An 18,022-nucleotide genomic window follows, 5' to 3' on the forward strand; every position below is an offset into this window, starting at 1 on the left:
GCTCATAAAAAGAATTAGAAACATTTTTACCAGATACCTTTCTTCTACAACAAATCTGTTTTTCCCACGCCTACTTATCATTTCCTGTGCCAAGTTTCAGTTTCACCTCTGCATTCCTAACACTCATTATACACTGACGTTTCTAATAAAAAGGACACATTTCAATGGTTTAATAACTGTAGAAAGGGAATATCATGTACAATAAAACATTTTTAGACATTTACTAAATGTGCCTTTGAGGAAAATCAGTAACAGTTCTTACCTTTTTAAAGCAATCTCAATGAAAAGTATGTATTATATAGTATATGTCAAATACAGTTAGGTCAAAAAATATACAGAGAATACCATACTAAGTGCTATGAGGGCCCACCTCCTCAAGGAGTCTACAATTCTCTCAACATTGGAGCGTTTTAACCTGTGGGCCTTAAATGAGTATACATGTGTCTTTGAGATATTTATCTCCTCAGTCCTTGGGGCAGCTGAGCAAGGTGTGGGATGGCAAGAGCTTCCTGGACATTACCCCTCAGCCACAGCAATCTCTTTTGTATATCACAGTGTGCTATCCAAATATTTTTCATGTGTGTCAAGTTTGGGAAGGTTATATAATACAAATCAAGGCTTTATATACATGCACACATTCATACATATTTACGTGCACACACACATATACATAGGCAGTTCCTACTCTGCATGCAGTATGGGATGAGAAAAATAACCACACATAAGCCAGAACTATGGAAGCAATTTTAAAAATCAATGGGAAAAATTAAAACTGTTCCATTACCTTTAAGATTTTTTTGGTCAAAACATTATAAATTCCCCATCAGTTATAAACGTATAGAGAAATGAAAAAACAGTAAAAAGTAATCTTTATTTAGTATACTGTAAATTAAAAACATTGAGATTTAAAGTGTTATTTCATTATAAAAAACTCATTAAGAGCAGTCTGAATAGTGCTTGTCGCCTTCTCCTAGTACAACTTACGATAGGGAGCAAGCACCTTTTCTATGCTGTGGTGAATGGTCACACTCCTCGAATCAGCTTCCAACATGATAGCCTTTGCGCTTTTAATATCATGATATATCTCAAAGAGTTCTTTTAATGTAAAATATTATGCCAGTGTCACTTCTTCATCCTTTATGCCACAAGCACTTTCCTCATTTATGAGTTCACCTTCATTAAGTTCCTCTTTTGGCATATCTGGTCTCCTGAACTGCACCAGTGTCAACATTTCTACTGTCAGCTATTTCTTCTGTAACTCCATTTATGCTCAATTCAAATTCCACTTCCAGCAGTATCACCTTTTGTTTCTTTGCTGTGCTTTAATCTTTGTTGGCCAATTCCCTCTTCTGATTATCCACTTTTGTAAAACATCACATGAGTTTATCACTGGGAGACAAGGAGGGGACACAACTACACATTTTGCTTCCTGTGCATCAACTCAGTAACAGGTGCGCAGTGAACAATCAATGACAGACTTTGAAAGAAGTGACATGATTGGTCACTGGTCATGACGTGCATTTGTTACTTATGTAGTGATTTGTGGACTGAAGAGTCAGCAGTAACGTCTGTACTTTACGCAATTACTCACAGTTAAATACCTTCGTAACTGAAATTTGTGTGTATCAGAATTGTGCAAAGGAAGGACTGCCTGTATGTCAACTATACAAAATTGATATATATTAGAGAACTGGAAAGTAGATACAGAACTTGTGATAAGATGACTTTGGGAATTTTCCTTAAGGAATACATCTTAATGTTTTTATGCGGCAAGAGGATAAAAAGAATACTGCAATCTAAAGGAACAGGAGAACACGTTCATAGCAAAGCAGACAAACAAAAAACAAGTATGTTTATTCTACCTGAAAAAGAGACTATAGGACTCTAGTTCAAAATTGCTGAACTAGAGTCCTATAAACCAATATGCTCTTCAGTTAAATAAATGAGATGCTATGTCACTTGTGTCTCGTAAGATATGCTCTATCTGAATCTCTGAACCATGCATGTAAACTCTACCTTTACTGTCCTCTCCAAAAGATCTAATGCACTGGTCTCCAACTTTGATTTCTGAGAAGAGATTGTCTTAAGTTTCTTTGAAATTCTGAGATCATAGGGCTGGGCAGGGAAAACTGACAATGAAATGCTTAAGTTAAATGGAGGAGCGGCTAGCAACGGTTGAGTGAGGGAAACACAGGCCACAACTGAGAAAGGACTATGGTGCATGACTGCATGGGAAAGAGAATATGAGCACGTGGAGATCTTCTGGTTAGGATTTTAAGGTCCCAGTTTCTAAGACACAATGAATCATCTGCCTTAAGTCACACTGATTAACATTGTTACATACACAGTGCTTCATTTTTGTTATATCTGACCTCCCCGCCCCCCCCCCAACCAATTTTCCCTAGCCCTTTTTAGGTTTACAGCAAAGTTATAAACACTTAAAAGACTGTGACTAAATTCTGATCCTGCCGCTGATGGAGTCTGTATCTATATCTAAGTTAATCATTCTGAGCTTTATTTTTCTCTTTTATTTAGAGCAGCAGTCAACACACATTAAAAACTATTAATAGAAATTGAAACAGATGAAAATTTTTGAAAAGAATAAAATAATATGCAATATAATATATAATTAACTATGCTTTGTTGTTTTGAAAAATCTTGGCTTAATTCTGTGCAATAACAACTATTTGAAGGATGGCTGTAAAGTTCAATTCATTTTGCTATATAGGTTTTAACAGCTGCCATTGCTAAAAAAAGATACCCACAATGATACATAGATCCAAATGGAACAAGTGCCTCACTGCTTGGCTTACTAAAGCATGACACTGATTGTTTTTAAGGAGAGGACCACCTGTCAATCCACATACTTAATATGAGTAATGTTAAATTTTTAATTTTTCATACAAAAAATGAGTTATAATATATTCTTCCTGCATCCCAATGGTTTGTCTTACATACATCTAGGGACAGTAAAAAGAATAAAGTATATAAATTCTATGGCTTGTTTTCTACCATTTCCCTTCTCCTTGACTTTTACTGTTCCTTCAATCAATTATCCAAGCCAACTTCACTTATTCTAAAAATACTTATTGAGCACCTCTGTGTGCCAGATACTTTTCTAGGTGCTTGGGATATATCAATAAACAAAAGAGACAAAGAGGAGGTTCCTTAAAAAACTACAAATAGAACTACCATACGACCCAGCAATCCCACTACTGGGCATATACCCTGAGAAAACCATAATTCAAAAAGAGTCATGTACCAAAATGTTCATTGCAGCTCTATTTACAATAGCCAGGACATGGAAGCAACCTAAGTGTCCATCACTGGATGAATGGATAAAGAAGATGTGGCACATATATACAGTGGAATATTACTCAGCCGTAAAAAGAAACGAAATTGAGCTACTTGTAATGAGGTGGATAGACCTAGAGTCTGTCATACAGAGTGAAGTAAGTCAGAAAGAGAAAGACAAATACCATATGCTAACACATATACCTGGAATTTAAGAAAAAAAAAATGTCATGAAGAACCTAGGGGTAAGACAGGAATAAAGACACAAACCTACTAGAGAACGGACTTGAAGATATGGGGAGGGGGAAGGGTGAGCTGTGACAAAGCGAGAGAGAGGCATGGACATATATACACTACCAAACGTAAGGTAGATACCTAGTGGGAAGCAGCTGCATAGCACAGGGAGATCAGCTCGGTGCTTTGTGACCACCTGGAGGGGTGGGATAGGGAGGGCGGGAGGGAGGGAGACGCAAGAGGGAAGAGATATGGGAACATATGTATATGTATAACTGATTCACTTTGTTATAAAGCAGAAACTAACACACCATTGTAAAGCAATTATACCCCAATAAAGATGTTAAAAAAAAAAAGAGACAAAGACAGGCAATAAATATCATGACTAATTAAATTACATAATTTGTTAGTGGCTACCAGAAAAAGGGATTGAGGATATATTTGGAGCCAACAAACCAGAGGAAGAAAGAAACCCAGAGATGTAAGCCTGGCACTTAGGGGTGCTTCTCTCTTAGGAGTACCTGTTAATGTGGAAAAAGCAACTGAGAAGCTAAGAAATGAACCAGAGCTTTCAATAGTCTCTCAGGATTAGACGAACAAAAACTGGAGTTCAGGGTCTGTGAATTAGATAAACACAAGCTCTGAGCTGGGATCCTGGCTTGGTGATTCTCTAAAAGGACTCATAGCCTCAGCATACAGTTCTAGTCATGTATAAGATTTGTTATAGCAAAAGGATACAAGCAAAAGGAGAAACACCAAAAGGAAAAGAAGTGTGGGTGAAGTTCAGAGGAAATGAGATGCAATTTTCAAAAGTTCTCTCTTGAGTTTCTATTTGGGATGATGATAAAGCTCTGGAAATGGACAGTGATGATGGTTGAACAACATTATGAATGTATTTAATACCACTAAATCATACGCTAAAAAATGTACAGTAAATTGTACCATAAAATGGTTAAAATGGTACACTTTATATTACATATATTTTACCACATTTAAAAAAAAAAGAGGTCTTTCCCATTGGAGTCACACAATATTCACTTAATTCCTCCAGCAACATTTTCTTTTTATACCAGAGAAGCTTATTAGAGACTCAGCGCTCAAGGTTTTTATTGGGAGCTCATCATGTAGGCACCCTCTGACTAACACATACCAAAATTCCAGACTCTCAGAAGGAAAGGAGATGTTCAAAATAAGCCATATTGTTTATACAAACAGTGTAGGCACAATGAACTCTCCTTATCAGCTAAAGGAAGTTTTACGTCAGTGTAGAAAACTGTTTACTAGCTAAGTTCCCAGATACCAGCCAGGGGCCAGACTTGCAAGTAAGCTTTTCCAAAGACTGGCAATGTCAGACCATGAATGGCAACATCCTAGCAATAAGGGGCAAACAGACTGGCCTATCTAGGGTCCAAAGTCAAGCTTCAAATCACCTAAATCCCTGTAACTGGATTACAGTGAATCCGGATTGCTAGTGTGGTCAAAAGTAATCCTATCTAGAGGAAGATAACATTTTAGCTCTTATATTTGCTCTAGAATTTTTCATATACAATATCTGGCCCTTGATAAAGAATATTCTGGCATACAATGAAAAAACATGGAATAAAAAAGAAGACAGGAAAACAACATGCCACGGAATGAAGTGTCCCGGTAAAAAGATATGTTGAAGCTCTAACCCCCACTACCTCAGAACGTAACTTCCTTTGTAAGTAGAATGGTTGTAGATGTAATTAGTTATGATGGGTGGACCCTTAATTCAATATGAATGGTGTACTTATAGGAAGAGGATAGAGACACACAGGAAGAAGATCTCATATGATGACAGAGGCAGAGATGAAAGCAATGCATCTACAAGCCAAGGATTCCAAGGATTGCTGGCAAACACCAGAAGGAAAAAGAGGCAACAAAGGATTCTCTCTTACAGGTTTCAGGAGCATGGCCTTGTGACACCTTCATTTTAAACTTCCAGCCTCCAGAACTGTGAAACAAGAAGTTTCTATTATTTTAAGCCACCCAGTTTTTGGTACTTTGTTATGGCAGCGCTAGGAAACTAACACCAAAAAAAAAAAAATAGAAAAGACTCACAAAGAATCTAGATAACAGAGGTATTAGAGAAAGACTTTAAAGTAATTTTGCCTAATATGCTTAAGACACGATTGAGAATTTCTATAGAAAACTATAATGTATAAAAAAGAATCAAATGAAAAATCTAGAACCAAAAAATACAATAAATGAAACTGAGAACTCAGGTGATGGGTGAAATAGTATATTAGGGATAGCTGAAGAGAAAATTAGTAAAGTAGAAGAAAATATTGAGAATCATGCATAAAGAGTCAAAAGGAAGGTAAATACGGAAGAGCATGTAAGGGACATTAAGGATACAGTAAAATGTAACATAATACAACTGAAATCCCAGAAGAGAGAGAGAGCGAATGGGGAAGAAGTGATGTTTGGTGAGGTAATGACAAGAATTTTCCCAAACTGATAAAGGTCATCAAATCACATATTAAGGAGCAATGTTATAAAATGAACATGTAAAAAGGAATATTTACAAAGAAAACCTAACACAGGCACAATGTACGAAAATTGTTGAAAGGGAGAGAGATAAAATTTAAAGTCTACCAAAGAAAAGAGACATATTACTTGCAAAAGAGCATAAATCAGATCAACAGCTGACTTTTCAACAGAAACAAAAGAAGCCAGGAAACATGGGGTGGGGGAGGGATGGATTAGGAGTTTGGGGTTCGTAGATGCAAACTATTATACACAGAATGGATAGACAACAAGGTCCTACTGTATAACACACGGAACTATATTTAATACCCTATGATTAAACCATAATGGAAAAGAATATAAAAAAGAATGTATATGTATATATGTATAACTGAATCATTTTGCTGTACAGCAGAAATTAACACACACTGTAAATCAACTATACTTCAATTAAAAAAAAGAGCAAACATTGAATTGATAATTAGAAACTTTCAAAAAGAAAACTCTAGGCTTCACAGGTCAATTTTACCAAACATTTAAGTAAGAAATAATACCAATTTTATAGAAATTCTACCAGATAACAGAAAAAGAGGAAATAAATCTCAACTCATTTTATGGCATAAACTTAATCTTAATACTAATACCTCACAAGGAAAATTACAGGCCAATCTCACTCATAAACACAAATGGCAAAATAAATATTAACAAGCTAAATCTACCAATAAATAAAAAGAGTAATATATCATGAGCAAGATGGACTTACGGCAGGAATACAAGATTGGATTAACATTTTAAAATTGATTAACATGATTCATAACCTTAGTAGGATAAAAGACAAAAGTTATACCATCATATAATCTCAATAAATGCAGAGAAAATATCTGATAATTTTTTTTTACCCATTCATGATTAAAATTCTTAAACTAGGCATAGAAAGGAACCGCTTTCTTCTAATAAATGCTATCTACAAAAACCCATACAAAATACTAAACAAAATGTCTAATCTTCCCCTTTAAGATTAGACACAGGCAAGGATGCCCATTATTCACCTTCTATTTGAATTCTAGGCAAAGAAAGCAAGGAAAAAGAAAAGTATAATGATTGTAAAGAAGAAATAAAATGGTCATTATTTGCAGAGAACATAATTATTTAATTAGAAAATATAAATTACTAGAAAGAATGAGCTTAGCAAAGTTACTAAGATACAATATCAATATACAAAATCAATATGCAAATAAATCCTATATTATTAGTAACAAGCCGTAAGAAAATAAAATTTCAGAAATACCATTTATAACATAAAAGAATCAATTATCAACAAATACATTTAATAAAAGATGTGCAAGATCTCTACAAAGAAAATCATAAAGATATTAATAGAAATTAAAGATATAAATAAATAGAAGAATATCTAAAGTTCACAGATTGAAGGATTTGTTATTGTAAAGCTGTCAATTTGTTCCACATTGAGTCAATGCACTTCCTAACAAAAATCCCAATCTTCCTGTTGCTGTTGGGAGAAATTAACAAGTTGACTCCAAAATCTGTAAGTGCAAAAGGGCCAAGAATAGCCAAAAAATGCTTTTAGAAAAACAAGTTGACATGGAACTCTACTCAATACTCTGTATGGAAAAATAATCTAAAAAAAGGCAGATACATGTATATGTATAACTGATTCACTTTGCTGTACAGCAGAAACTAACAACATTGTAAATCAACTATACTCCAGTAAAAATTAATTTAAAAAAAAGTTGACAAGATTTACTTTACCAAACAGTAAAAGATTTTATAAAGCTAGAGTAATTAAGACAGGTCTAGCTAGAGTAATTACTCTAACTAGAGTAATTAAGACATGTACTGCCTCAAGGATAGAGAAATAGGGAGTCCGGATTAGATTCACATATATGATTTACAACACAAGTAACACTGGAGAGCAGCAGAGAAAGGGTGGTCTTTACAATAAACGGTGCTGAAAACTGAAAAAAAGAAATCTTGATATTCCATGCAAAAATAAACACCACATAAACTGTGTATCTAGAAATTTAAAAATACTTTTAAAAAGCCTTCTAGAAGATATTATATTCATGATGCTGCTGTAAGGAAGATTTGTTAAACCGGGCAAAGAAAGCACTAAACATAAAGGAAATGGCTAAATATTGGTCTATATTAAGTTCAAAAGACACTTTTAAGAGACTGAAAAGGCAAGTCACAGAGTACGAGAAAAATATTTGTAACATTTAAAACCAACAAAGAACTACCAAACAAACAAAAACTTGACAACACAAAAAGAGGTTTGAATAGGCAATCCACAAAACTGATCATCCAAATGATTATTAACATGAAAGTGTCCAACTTCATAAATAACCAAGGAAAGGCAAATTAAAACAATAATGAGATATTAATAATACCTACCCACCAGCATGGCTAAAATTAAACTTATAAGGCCAAGTGTGGGCAAGGATGAGGAGAAAATGTAACCCTCACAGTGCTAATATAAATGTAAATTGGTACAATCACTTTGGAAAACTTTTTGGAATTATCTACTGAAGATAAATGTAAGCTTAAACTATGACCCAATAATTCTATGACCAAACAGTTCCATTCCTAGGTATGGGCCCAACAGCAATATGTACCCATTGCACTAACAGACACTTACAATATGTTCATAGTTGCATTAACATAGAAACAACCTAAACAGGCTCCCAAAGTTAAATGGATAAATAAATGGTGGTATATTCTTACAAAGGAATATGTCAAAAACAATAAAACTACTGTTATACGCACATAAATTTCAAAAACTGTGTTAAGTAAAAGAAGGTATAAACAAAAGAACTTTATAATTCCATTTGTATAGAGCTGGCAAAAACCAAATGATTACATTAGAAGGCAGGACAGTGGTTACCCCTGGAGAAGAGAAGACAGCTATGTTGGGAAGTGGCACAAGGTGGGGTCTTCCCGGGCACTGGCAGTTTTCAAGTTCTTGGTCTGGGTGCAAATTATAGAGGTGCTGGCTTTGTTATAATTCCTTGAGCTGTACATTTACTTTTTTCACTTTTCTGAATGTATATTATACTTAAAAAGTTGCATATGGAAAAGAAAACATTATCAAATCAAAGATGTATTTTACAACTGACAATATTTTATAACAGGAGTACTATATAGACATTTTTAAAATTATGTGTAAATATAGAGAAGTTACCAGTTGTTTTGTTTTAGTCCACTTTTAATCTTTGGTTAAGAAATCCTTTTTTACTCTTGTATCATAAAGATGATTGTCCATATTTTCATCTAAATTTTAGATTAATAGCTAGTTCTTTCTCAGTACAGAAATACACGAAGTATCACTTCATTATCTTGTGGTATCTATTTTCATCAAGGAGAAGTGTACTTTTAGGGCATTATATTATGTAATCATTGGAAGAAAAAGGATTTGTGCATATAGTCCCTGAGGTAGATCGAACAAAACATTATTATCATTTTTTTTTTTTGGCTGTGCCGTGTGGCGTGTGGGATCTTAGTTCCCTGACCAGGGATTGAACCCAGGGCCACAGCAGTGAAAGTGCTCAGTCCTAACCACTGGACCACCACGGAATTCCCTGAACAAATTATTATTATGTCCATTACATACAGACAAAAAAGCCCCGCGAGCCACAGCTACTGAGCCCAGGCGCTACAACTACTGAAGCCCGCATGCCTAGAGCCTGTGCTCCGCAACAAGAGAAGCCACCGCAATGAGAAGCCCGCGCGCCGCAATGAAGGGCAGCCCCCGCTCGCCGCAACCAGAGAAAGCCCATGCGCAGCAACGAAGACCCAACACAGCCAAAAATAAATAAATAAATAAATTTATAAAATAAATAAATAAAAACCCTCAAAACTCATAGATGCTTTTAAAATAGCACTTCAAAACATTCACCCCCGCATAAAAAACAAAAAACCCAAACAAAGCAAACACAACCATATAACAATGCAACATGTTTCTCACCAAACAGTGAGACACAGACATCACTGTTTCCGTTGTCAAAGATACCAAATACACCACTCCATTACATTAAAATGAATGCTTATCAGTGGATAGGATTTACCGAAGAGAAATAGCACATAAGGCAATGACTACTTATGACTTTAAAGAATACAGCAGTCCCCCCTTATCCACAGGTGATACGTTCCAAGACCCCCCCTAGTAGAAACTTGACATATACTGCCTGAAACTATAGTACCGAACTTGACATATACTGTTTTTTCCTGCACATACATACCTACAATAAAGTTTAATGTATAAATTAGGCACAGTAAGAGATAAACAATAACTAATAATAAAACAGAACAATTTTAACCATACTACAACAAAAGTTTTCTGAATGTGGTGTCTCTCTCCCTCACTCTCTCTCAAAATATCTTAACACAGTTAGCATCTTTTCCATTTTAACTAAGTACTTATCTGCACCGTGGCCATAACTTTTGCAGTTTGAGGTTTGTTTTGCAGTTTGACAGCAAAACAAGCACAAATTTCTTTTTCCTTCACAATTTCATGGATAGAAGATTCGTTCTGACCACAGATCTTAGCAACCTCAGCATACAACTTTTTTTCTTTCCTTATTAAGTTGAGAACTTTCACCTTTTCACTTAAAGGAAGCAGTTTGCAGTTTCTCTTCAGCATATCTAAATTGCAGCACTTTGGGACTGTTATTAAGTAAAAAGGGTTACTTGAACATAAGCACTGATAACTGAGATGCCACTAAGTGACTAATGGGTGGGATAAGCTGGACAAAGGGATGATTCACATCCCAGGCACTACACAGAATGGTGTGAGATTTAAAACATATAAATTGCTTATTTCTGGAATCTTCCATTTAATATTTCAGACCATGGTTGACTGGTTGAAGGTAACTGAAACCACAGAGAGTGAAACTGCAATTAAGGCGAGACTACTATAGTTTCGATGAAGTAAGCCATGTAGATATAGATGATGGTAGTTTTATCTGTTAAACTGTACATTAAAAAAAAAACCTTAAATGTTTTAGTCAGGAATGTCTTTTCTGTCAGTACTTTAAAGAGGATTTCAATGATAAGTTTTTGTTTGGGGCTTTCCTAAAATGGATGTGGTTGGCGATTGCTTTCAAGTAGTTTACACGAGGACTGTTGGTATGTGTCATGGCAACAGGTCTTTTGGAGGAACATTGAAATTGTGGTTATTGGCTGAAAACTACTACAATAAACTTCTGGCAGCGTGTATGAAGGGGGACGAAGAGGCTAGGGCCACCAAGTAGTACATTAGCCACTTCCTTTTTGGGTTATATAAAGAGAGTGAATCAATGATCTTATTAACACTCTCACAAAATATGAAGACAAAATACTGATTAACCAAAATATGGAAAAGGTTTTCAAGTGAGTAAACTTTTTTTGATTAAGCAAGAAAAGCACACTTATAACACTTATGACATACCAGGAATTATGCTAAGCACTATAAGAACATAAAGTTTCATCAAACTCTGACCTTAAACTACTTATTGTCTACGGGGAAGATAGGATAGGCTTAAAAAACAATTAGGGCTTCCCTAATTGGCGCGGTGGTTGAGAGTCTGCCTGCCGATGCAGAGGACGGGGGTTCGTGCCCCGGTCTGGGGGGATCCCACGTGCCACAGATCGGCTGGGCCCGTGAGCTGTGACCGCTGGGCCTGCACGTCCAGAGCCTGTGCTCCGCGTCGGGGGAGGCTGCAGCGGTGGGAGGCCCGTGTACCACAAAAAAAGAAAAAAAAAACCCAACAATTAAGTAGAAAGCAACAAATCATAAAAGTAGTAAAAAAAAAAAAAAGAGTGCATTGAGAGCTCAAAGGAAGGAAATTACGTCATGGAGGGGCAGCTTGAGATAGCTGGCATGAGATGTATGGGATGAATAGAGAAGCATAGGATTAGGCATTCAAAGGAAACAGAACAGTATCAACAATGATTAGCAAGTAATCCTTCATGTGAAGTATGTTAACTGTACATGAACACAGCCAACACAAATTAAGAACCTGCCTAACTACCCCCCCAACAAAAAACAAAACCAGAAACAAAGTGAAAAACTATTTCATCAAGGTAATATTTGAGGTTTAAAAAACAATGTCATTATAATTTTAAGAAAATTTCAAAATATATATTTTAGGGCTTCCCTGGCGGCGCAGTGGTTGGGAGTCCGCCTGCCGATGCAGGGGACGCGGGTTCATGCCCCAGTCCGGGAAGATCCCGCATGCCGCGGAGGCACTGGGCCTGTGCGTCCGGAGCCTGTGCTCCGCAGCGGGAGAGGCCACAACAGTGAGAGGCCCGCGTACCACAAAAAAAAAAAAAAAAAAAAGAAATATATATATATATATATTTATTTATTTATTTTAAAGCCAATTAAATAGTACTTTTAAAAAACGCTTGTTACAAAACATGTCTACATTTTTAGTTACACTCCTAAATAAAATAAGTATTTTAAAAATACAATGATTACATTGGCATTCATGTACAATAAGGGAGTAAGAGAGAAAACATTTGATAATCACTACTCCCACCCTGCCATTTAACTCTTGAGTAGGAATGGTGTTTTAATAGAAAGAAATATTAATATATCAGAAAACTGAAAATTAAAAGTACAGAATGGAAGTATCTACAAATGAATTGAACTGTATATATTTACAAGGGAATTAAAAAGGAGAGCAAAGCCTCTTGCATAACTTACCAACATAAAATGAGCAGTTGGAATGCAATAGACTTTCAGTCCATAAGCGACAAAGTTCACTTTCAGTCAGAGCTTCAACTCCATAACAAGCTTGATACTCCACTTTTGGTAGTACGTAAACGGGAAATTGCTGCAATCCAAGGTTATACTCTTATAAAGCTCCATTAATTTACTATTAACAGTAAATACATTTGCCTATATAATTTTGCCACTTTCAAAACACTTTCAGGTAATCTTATTTCATCCTTTCAAATACAGTAGGATTCAGACAGAAAGATGGATAGAACCCTTAGTAGATGTGGGCAAATGGTGGATAAATAAGAGATCGTGAACCAGAGGCTGCCCCCCCCCGCCACAACCAAAATCAACATACCTCTCCACACATGCACATATTTTATTTCTGTCACAGAACATGACTGACAGAATCCTTGGAACAAAGCCTCGGATACATAATGGCCCAAGGTTCAAAGCTAGAAGCTGGAAAGCCATGACTGTAATACATACTAATAATTCTCAAGAGGGTAAAAAAAAGTAGGAATTTTTTTGCCCCTTTAAAGCATTAGTCACATTGTCTCAGGCTTAAATACTGTGTTTTCATTCTATGAATGTATGAGCACTAACACCTACATTAATATCTGTGAATGTTGCTATCTTCATTAATACAAAAGGCTTTATTCCAGACACTAAGTACCTGGCAAATTAGCCATTTAGCGTTTATTGGTCAGGACACTAAATAGATTAAGCAAAATGACTATACCCTCTACTAGCCTTAAGGAAGATATGTAAGGAAATACATGCTTGTAAAATAACATAGTGCTAGTCATGTTCACTGTGCTTATATTATCTCATTTCAGTCAAAGAAAATTCTAATCTTAATAGCAGTCTCTTCACTTCCAGCTGCAGAAGGAGAAACACATGATTTAAGGAACTTAAAGTGATATAACTGGTTAGTACTTTTGAAATTATACTTAGCTGTGTTTCACTTTTACACCTGAAAATATTTCATAAATGTTTCAGAATTACTGATTTTCATAAAGTAGCAAATTTAGTGGGCTTATTAGCACAATGGTGGTAAGAACAATTGAAATCCACTAAAATTTCTGTTAACAATTAACTTTGGTTCATTATTACCTTTGAATGTAGTAAAACTCTACAGCAGTGCTTCTTAAATTTCAGTGTGTGTGAATAACCATTTTTAAATAAATGCAGAATCTGAGGTGAAAAACAAGGCTTTACATGTTTAATAAGTTGTTGTTCCAGGGGCCAAACTTTGAGTAGTAAGGTCCCTACAGTGTCTTCTTAATTTAAAAAAAAAAAAAAAAAAATTATGAATAGGGTAATTTCATTGCTAAAAGCATTTAATTGTATAATAATTTTTCAGCAACTGGTAATCTGCATTTATGGCTGCTTATAGTTGCCAATAGAAGCCAGAGATAAAGAAATGAAGGCCCAGAGGGCTAAGATATTTGCTCAAGGAGAGAGAACCAGTTTATAGCAGAGTCAGAAAAAGACTAATTGATAAAGAAGATCCCCTTTTGGATCATGAACAGGTAATAGAACTAATTCAAGATTTCTTTTGAAATTAAAAAATATTACTCTTTCTGAAGAAAGTACTCTGGGGGATTTTCTTTGATAATACTGTCATATCTATAAAACTAAATCCTGAACCTAGTATTAATTTCCATATGTATTCTACTGCCATCTCCAGGAAACCAAGGGAAAGAAAAGTCTGAATATTTGATCTCAGTATTCCAAAATTAAAGTGAAACTTTAAGTACAAAGTTTTCAAATTATAAAAATTAAATTTACTATTTCCTTTATCCCTTATTGGTCACTCCTATTCTAAATGAAAGCTTCTTTTGGTTCTCTGTCTTCCAATTTCTTACATAAACCTTCCAAACGTTTACATACATTCCTAAATAAATATATCAAAGCTAGTATCCTGTCAGTAATCCCAATGGGTACATTCTGTTCTTTCCTAATATTCAAGCACCTTCAGGATCCTTTTTTTCTGGCCCAAGAATGCCAATATAAACTTTAATATAACTGGATCTAAATTTTTGAGTCACTTTAGAATATAACTCTTAAGAAATTTGGTTAACAGAGACAGACGATAACATAATATTAAATCATTCAAAGGTACGTGGTCTGGATGTCATAATTATATGTAGAACTCAGTAAGTTCCAGCTTCATCTTGTGTTCCAAATTAGCCCTCTTTATTTCATGCCATCATTTGAGACTGGCTGCTGCCTTAAGTTCTCCTCTGTCATGTAGCTCTTATTAAGCAGAATTTCGATGAGAAGGGATAAATGATATTGGAAAGTAAAATCTCAGCTACAATAACACAGAATTGAAGAACCAAAGGAAAAAATAAGAGATGAGGTTCTTGCAGAGCAGAGGTTGAAGAGACTTCCAAGTATTTTAAAGCTTTACCTAAACAAGTTGGTTTTTAAGAAGGAAATGTTAATGAAGATGCATTCTTACCTAACTAGAGTTTAAACACTACCTTCAAAATTTCTCAGCTAGTGCCTCAACTTCCCTTCTTTAACAACACCCTCCTCTCGCCTCAGTTTTTCTCATTTATTCAATACCTATTTATTGAGTATCTACGAAATAAAACATTTGAAAGAAACAGAGATGAAGAGGAGATGATTCCAAAGGGAATAAATTCTACAAAGGAATTTAAACCACGTGTACTAAACTATTACATATAATGATAGGTATAATATGATAAGCATTCACTGAAAATTTTAAAATTTTACTCCAGGTTTGACATGTCAGAAATAGAAGGCTCCTATTTAGCTAATCTTTGGGGCTTGACTTTTTTGATATATTTTGATGAAGAGTGAATTCTCTCCTGTAAGGTTTTATCTTAATATTTACAAATTTCACTTTAGTCAAGTGAATGACAATGTCCTTAACAGGTTGTCTCTTTCAACAATTAAACCAGTGTCCAAAAATATCCCTAGGCTATTCTTACTTAAGACATCCTGGCCATCAATAATTTCTAAGTGCTGTAAGCTGGCAGATCAATATGGGCTCACAGAGTAGAAAATGAAAGAAATGAGGTTAGTCCCCAAATAAATCAGATAGCAAATATGAATTAATGAAATAAAACCTTGAAAATACAGTCCATAGCACTGACACTATATGTATTCAAGATATGCATGCTATGGCCATTAAATACAGATGAGACAGGAAAAAAACAGCAAATAAAGTAAAATCTTTTAATACAGGGAATATTTGTATTTATCTAGGAGGAGACTAAAATCAGACCTATAGCATTTCATCATTCCTGACATTCTCTTATAAAAAACACTCCCCCATATATTTAATTCAAAACCAGTTGGTTTCTATAATTTCAAGTCTGAACCAGTGATGAAATACCAAATTACGAGAATTAGAAATTTAAAATTTTATTCACAGTCTTCCTTCTAAGAACAAAAGTATCATCAAGCAAAAGATCCACTAAGTCCATTGGATTTTGGTGGACAACGTATACATCCTTGATCCTGATGGGTTAGCCTTAGAGGTTTTTCATGATAGACCCTCACACTATTGCTATTAGCAGCTCAGAAAGGTTGGCACTTCTTCTTTTCTTCTTCTTCTTTTAAAAATTTTTTTCCAGTTATACCTTAATATGGTAAAGTAGTAGTCAGGGACTTGATCCATAAGGGTCAATGCTGGAACATCACTGTTCCTGAGTCACCTGTTCCCTAATCGAAAATACTGACATTCTAAAGTGGTCACTGAGGATTCTTATTGGGTGGTAGGTTAAATAGCAAGAAACAGAGACATCAGAAAAGGAAGGAACGGGGCTTCCCTGGTGGCGCAGTGGTTGAGAGTCCGCCTGCCGATGCAGGAGACACGGGTTCATGCCCCGGTCCGGGAAGATCCCACATGCCGCGGAGCGGCTGGGCCCGTGAGCCATGGCCGCTGGGCCTGCGCGTCCAGAGCCTGTGCTCCGCAACAGGAGGGCCACAGCAGTGAGAGGCCCGCGTACCGGGAAAAAAAAATTAAAAAAAAGGAAGGAACGTACTTCCTTGGTGGTCCAGTGGTTAAGACTCCACACTTCCAATACAGGGGGCGTGGGTTCGATCCCTGGTCAGGGAACTAAGAACCCACATGCCACACGGTGTGGCCAATAAATAAATAAATTAAATTTTTTTAAATTAAAAAAAAAGGAAGAAAGGGAGGGAGGAAGAAAGGAGGGAAGGAAGAAAGGAAAGAGGGAGGAAGGAAAGAAAAGTGAACTATGATATAATGGATACAACTGAAAAAATCTCTTAAGAAAAAATTAAAGAGACTTCACTATTTCTTACGTAATCAATTACACCATAAAAGCTCCTCTTTATTTACCTGAATTCAGTGGTTACACACACAAAAATCAAATTAATCTGAAAGAGACCTTAAAATATCAAATATAGCAATCTGCCGAAAGAACAAATTACTCAAATTGTAGCAAAAACTTTTTTAACTGAGGGAAATATTTATATCAAATCCCAAAAGAAACAATAGGGGAAAAAGAAAGGAAGACATTTGGTTTTCTAACAGTCCTGGGAAGACATTTCAAATGTGTATGAAAGCCCACTTCTCAAAATGTGAACTTCTAAAATGACTCAAAAAGATTCCCAAAGTAAGAAATAAAGAGGCTAATATGTCATAAAGGAAATCCAAATTCACAGAGAAAGCTGGAACATACGTGCCAGTCTAGGTCATATCTATAATGGTGCCAATATCTACAATGGTGCCGTTTTTCACAAAGTTTATATATTCCATGCAAGAATGTTATTGGCACTCATGACTATTACATTGAACTAAACACTTTATTAAAAGTGTTTTCAGTATTTTACTAAAAAAACTCAACCTGAAAAAACTACTCTAAGAGTGATCAACAATTTAAAATTAAACTTCATAAGAATGGCATGTTAAATATTTGCTTATCATCTACTTATGCTACCACACCCTAACTCCCCAGGTAACAACTTACTCTTCTGATTTTCTTCCGTTTTTTAGAGCGTGGTCTGGTCTCTATCCTCTGGACACTGCATCGCACAAGTAACAACAGGTCTTGTAGGCTAAAAAGCTTGTAAACAAAATTTCCTTCCTGAGGAGCTACATATTCTGATGTATCTTCAACATAGTCCTGAAGTTCATATGGCAATCCTTTAAAAATAATTATATTTGTCATTTTTATTTTAAAATACATTAGCTCTTTATCCATCATAATCCAAGATAAAACAATTCAACTATCAACCTTCTGTCTCCTCTGAGTTAACTATTACACTATTACCATTTCT

The 18,022-nt window shown here is 35.4% G+C and overlaps 1 protein-coding gene across 3 annotated transcripts in view; it reads right to left on the reverse strand.

The window, feature by feature from the left end:
- Nucleotides 1-18,022, reverse strand: part of ICE2 (interactor of little elongation complex ELL subunit 2) — a 69,077-nt gene that overhangs the window by 14,504 nt on the left and 36,551 nt on the right. For all 3 annotated transcript variants that reach the window (XM_082681524.1, XM_082681522.1, XM_082681523.1), the window contains exons 12-13: nucleotides 17,713-17,888; nucleotides 12,722-12,851 (exon numbers count right to left, since the gene is read on the reverse strand). In XM_082681524.1, the coding sequence (XP_082537650.1) occupies nucleotides 12,722-12,851; nucleotides 17,713-17,888 (306 nt within the window). The remainder of the gene's footprint in view (nucleotides 1-12,721; nucleotides 12,852-17,712; nucleotides 17,889-18,022) is intronic.

This window comes from Grampus griseus, assembly GCF_964374135.1.
Source record: "Grampus griseus genome assembly, chromosome: 2".
Classification (NCBI taxonomy): Eukaryota; Metazoa; Chordata; class Mammalia; order Artiodactyla; family Delphinidae; genus Grampus; species Grampus griseus.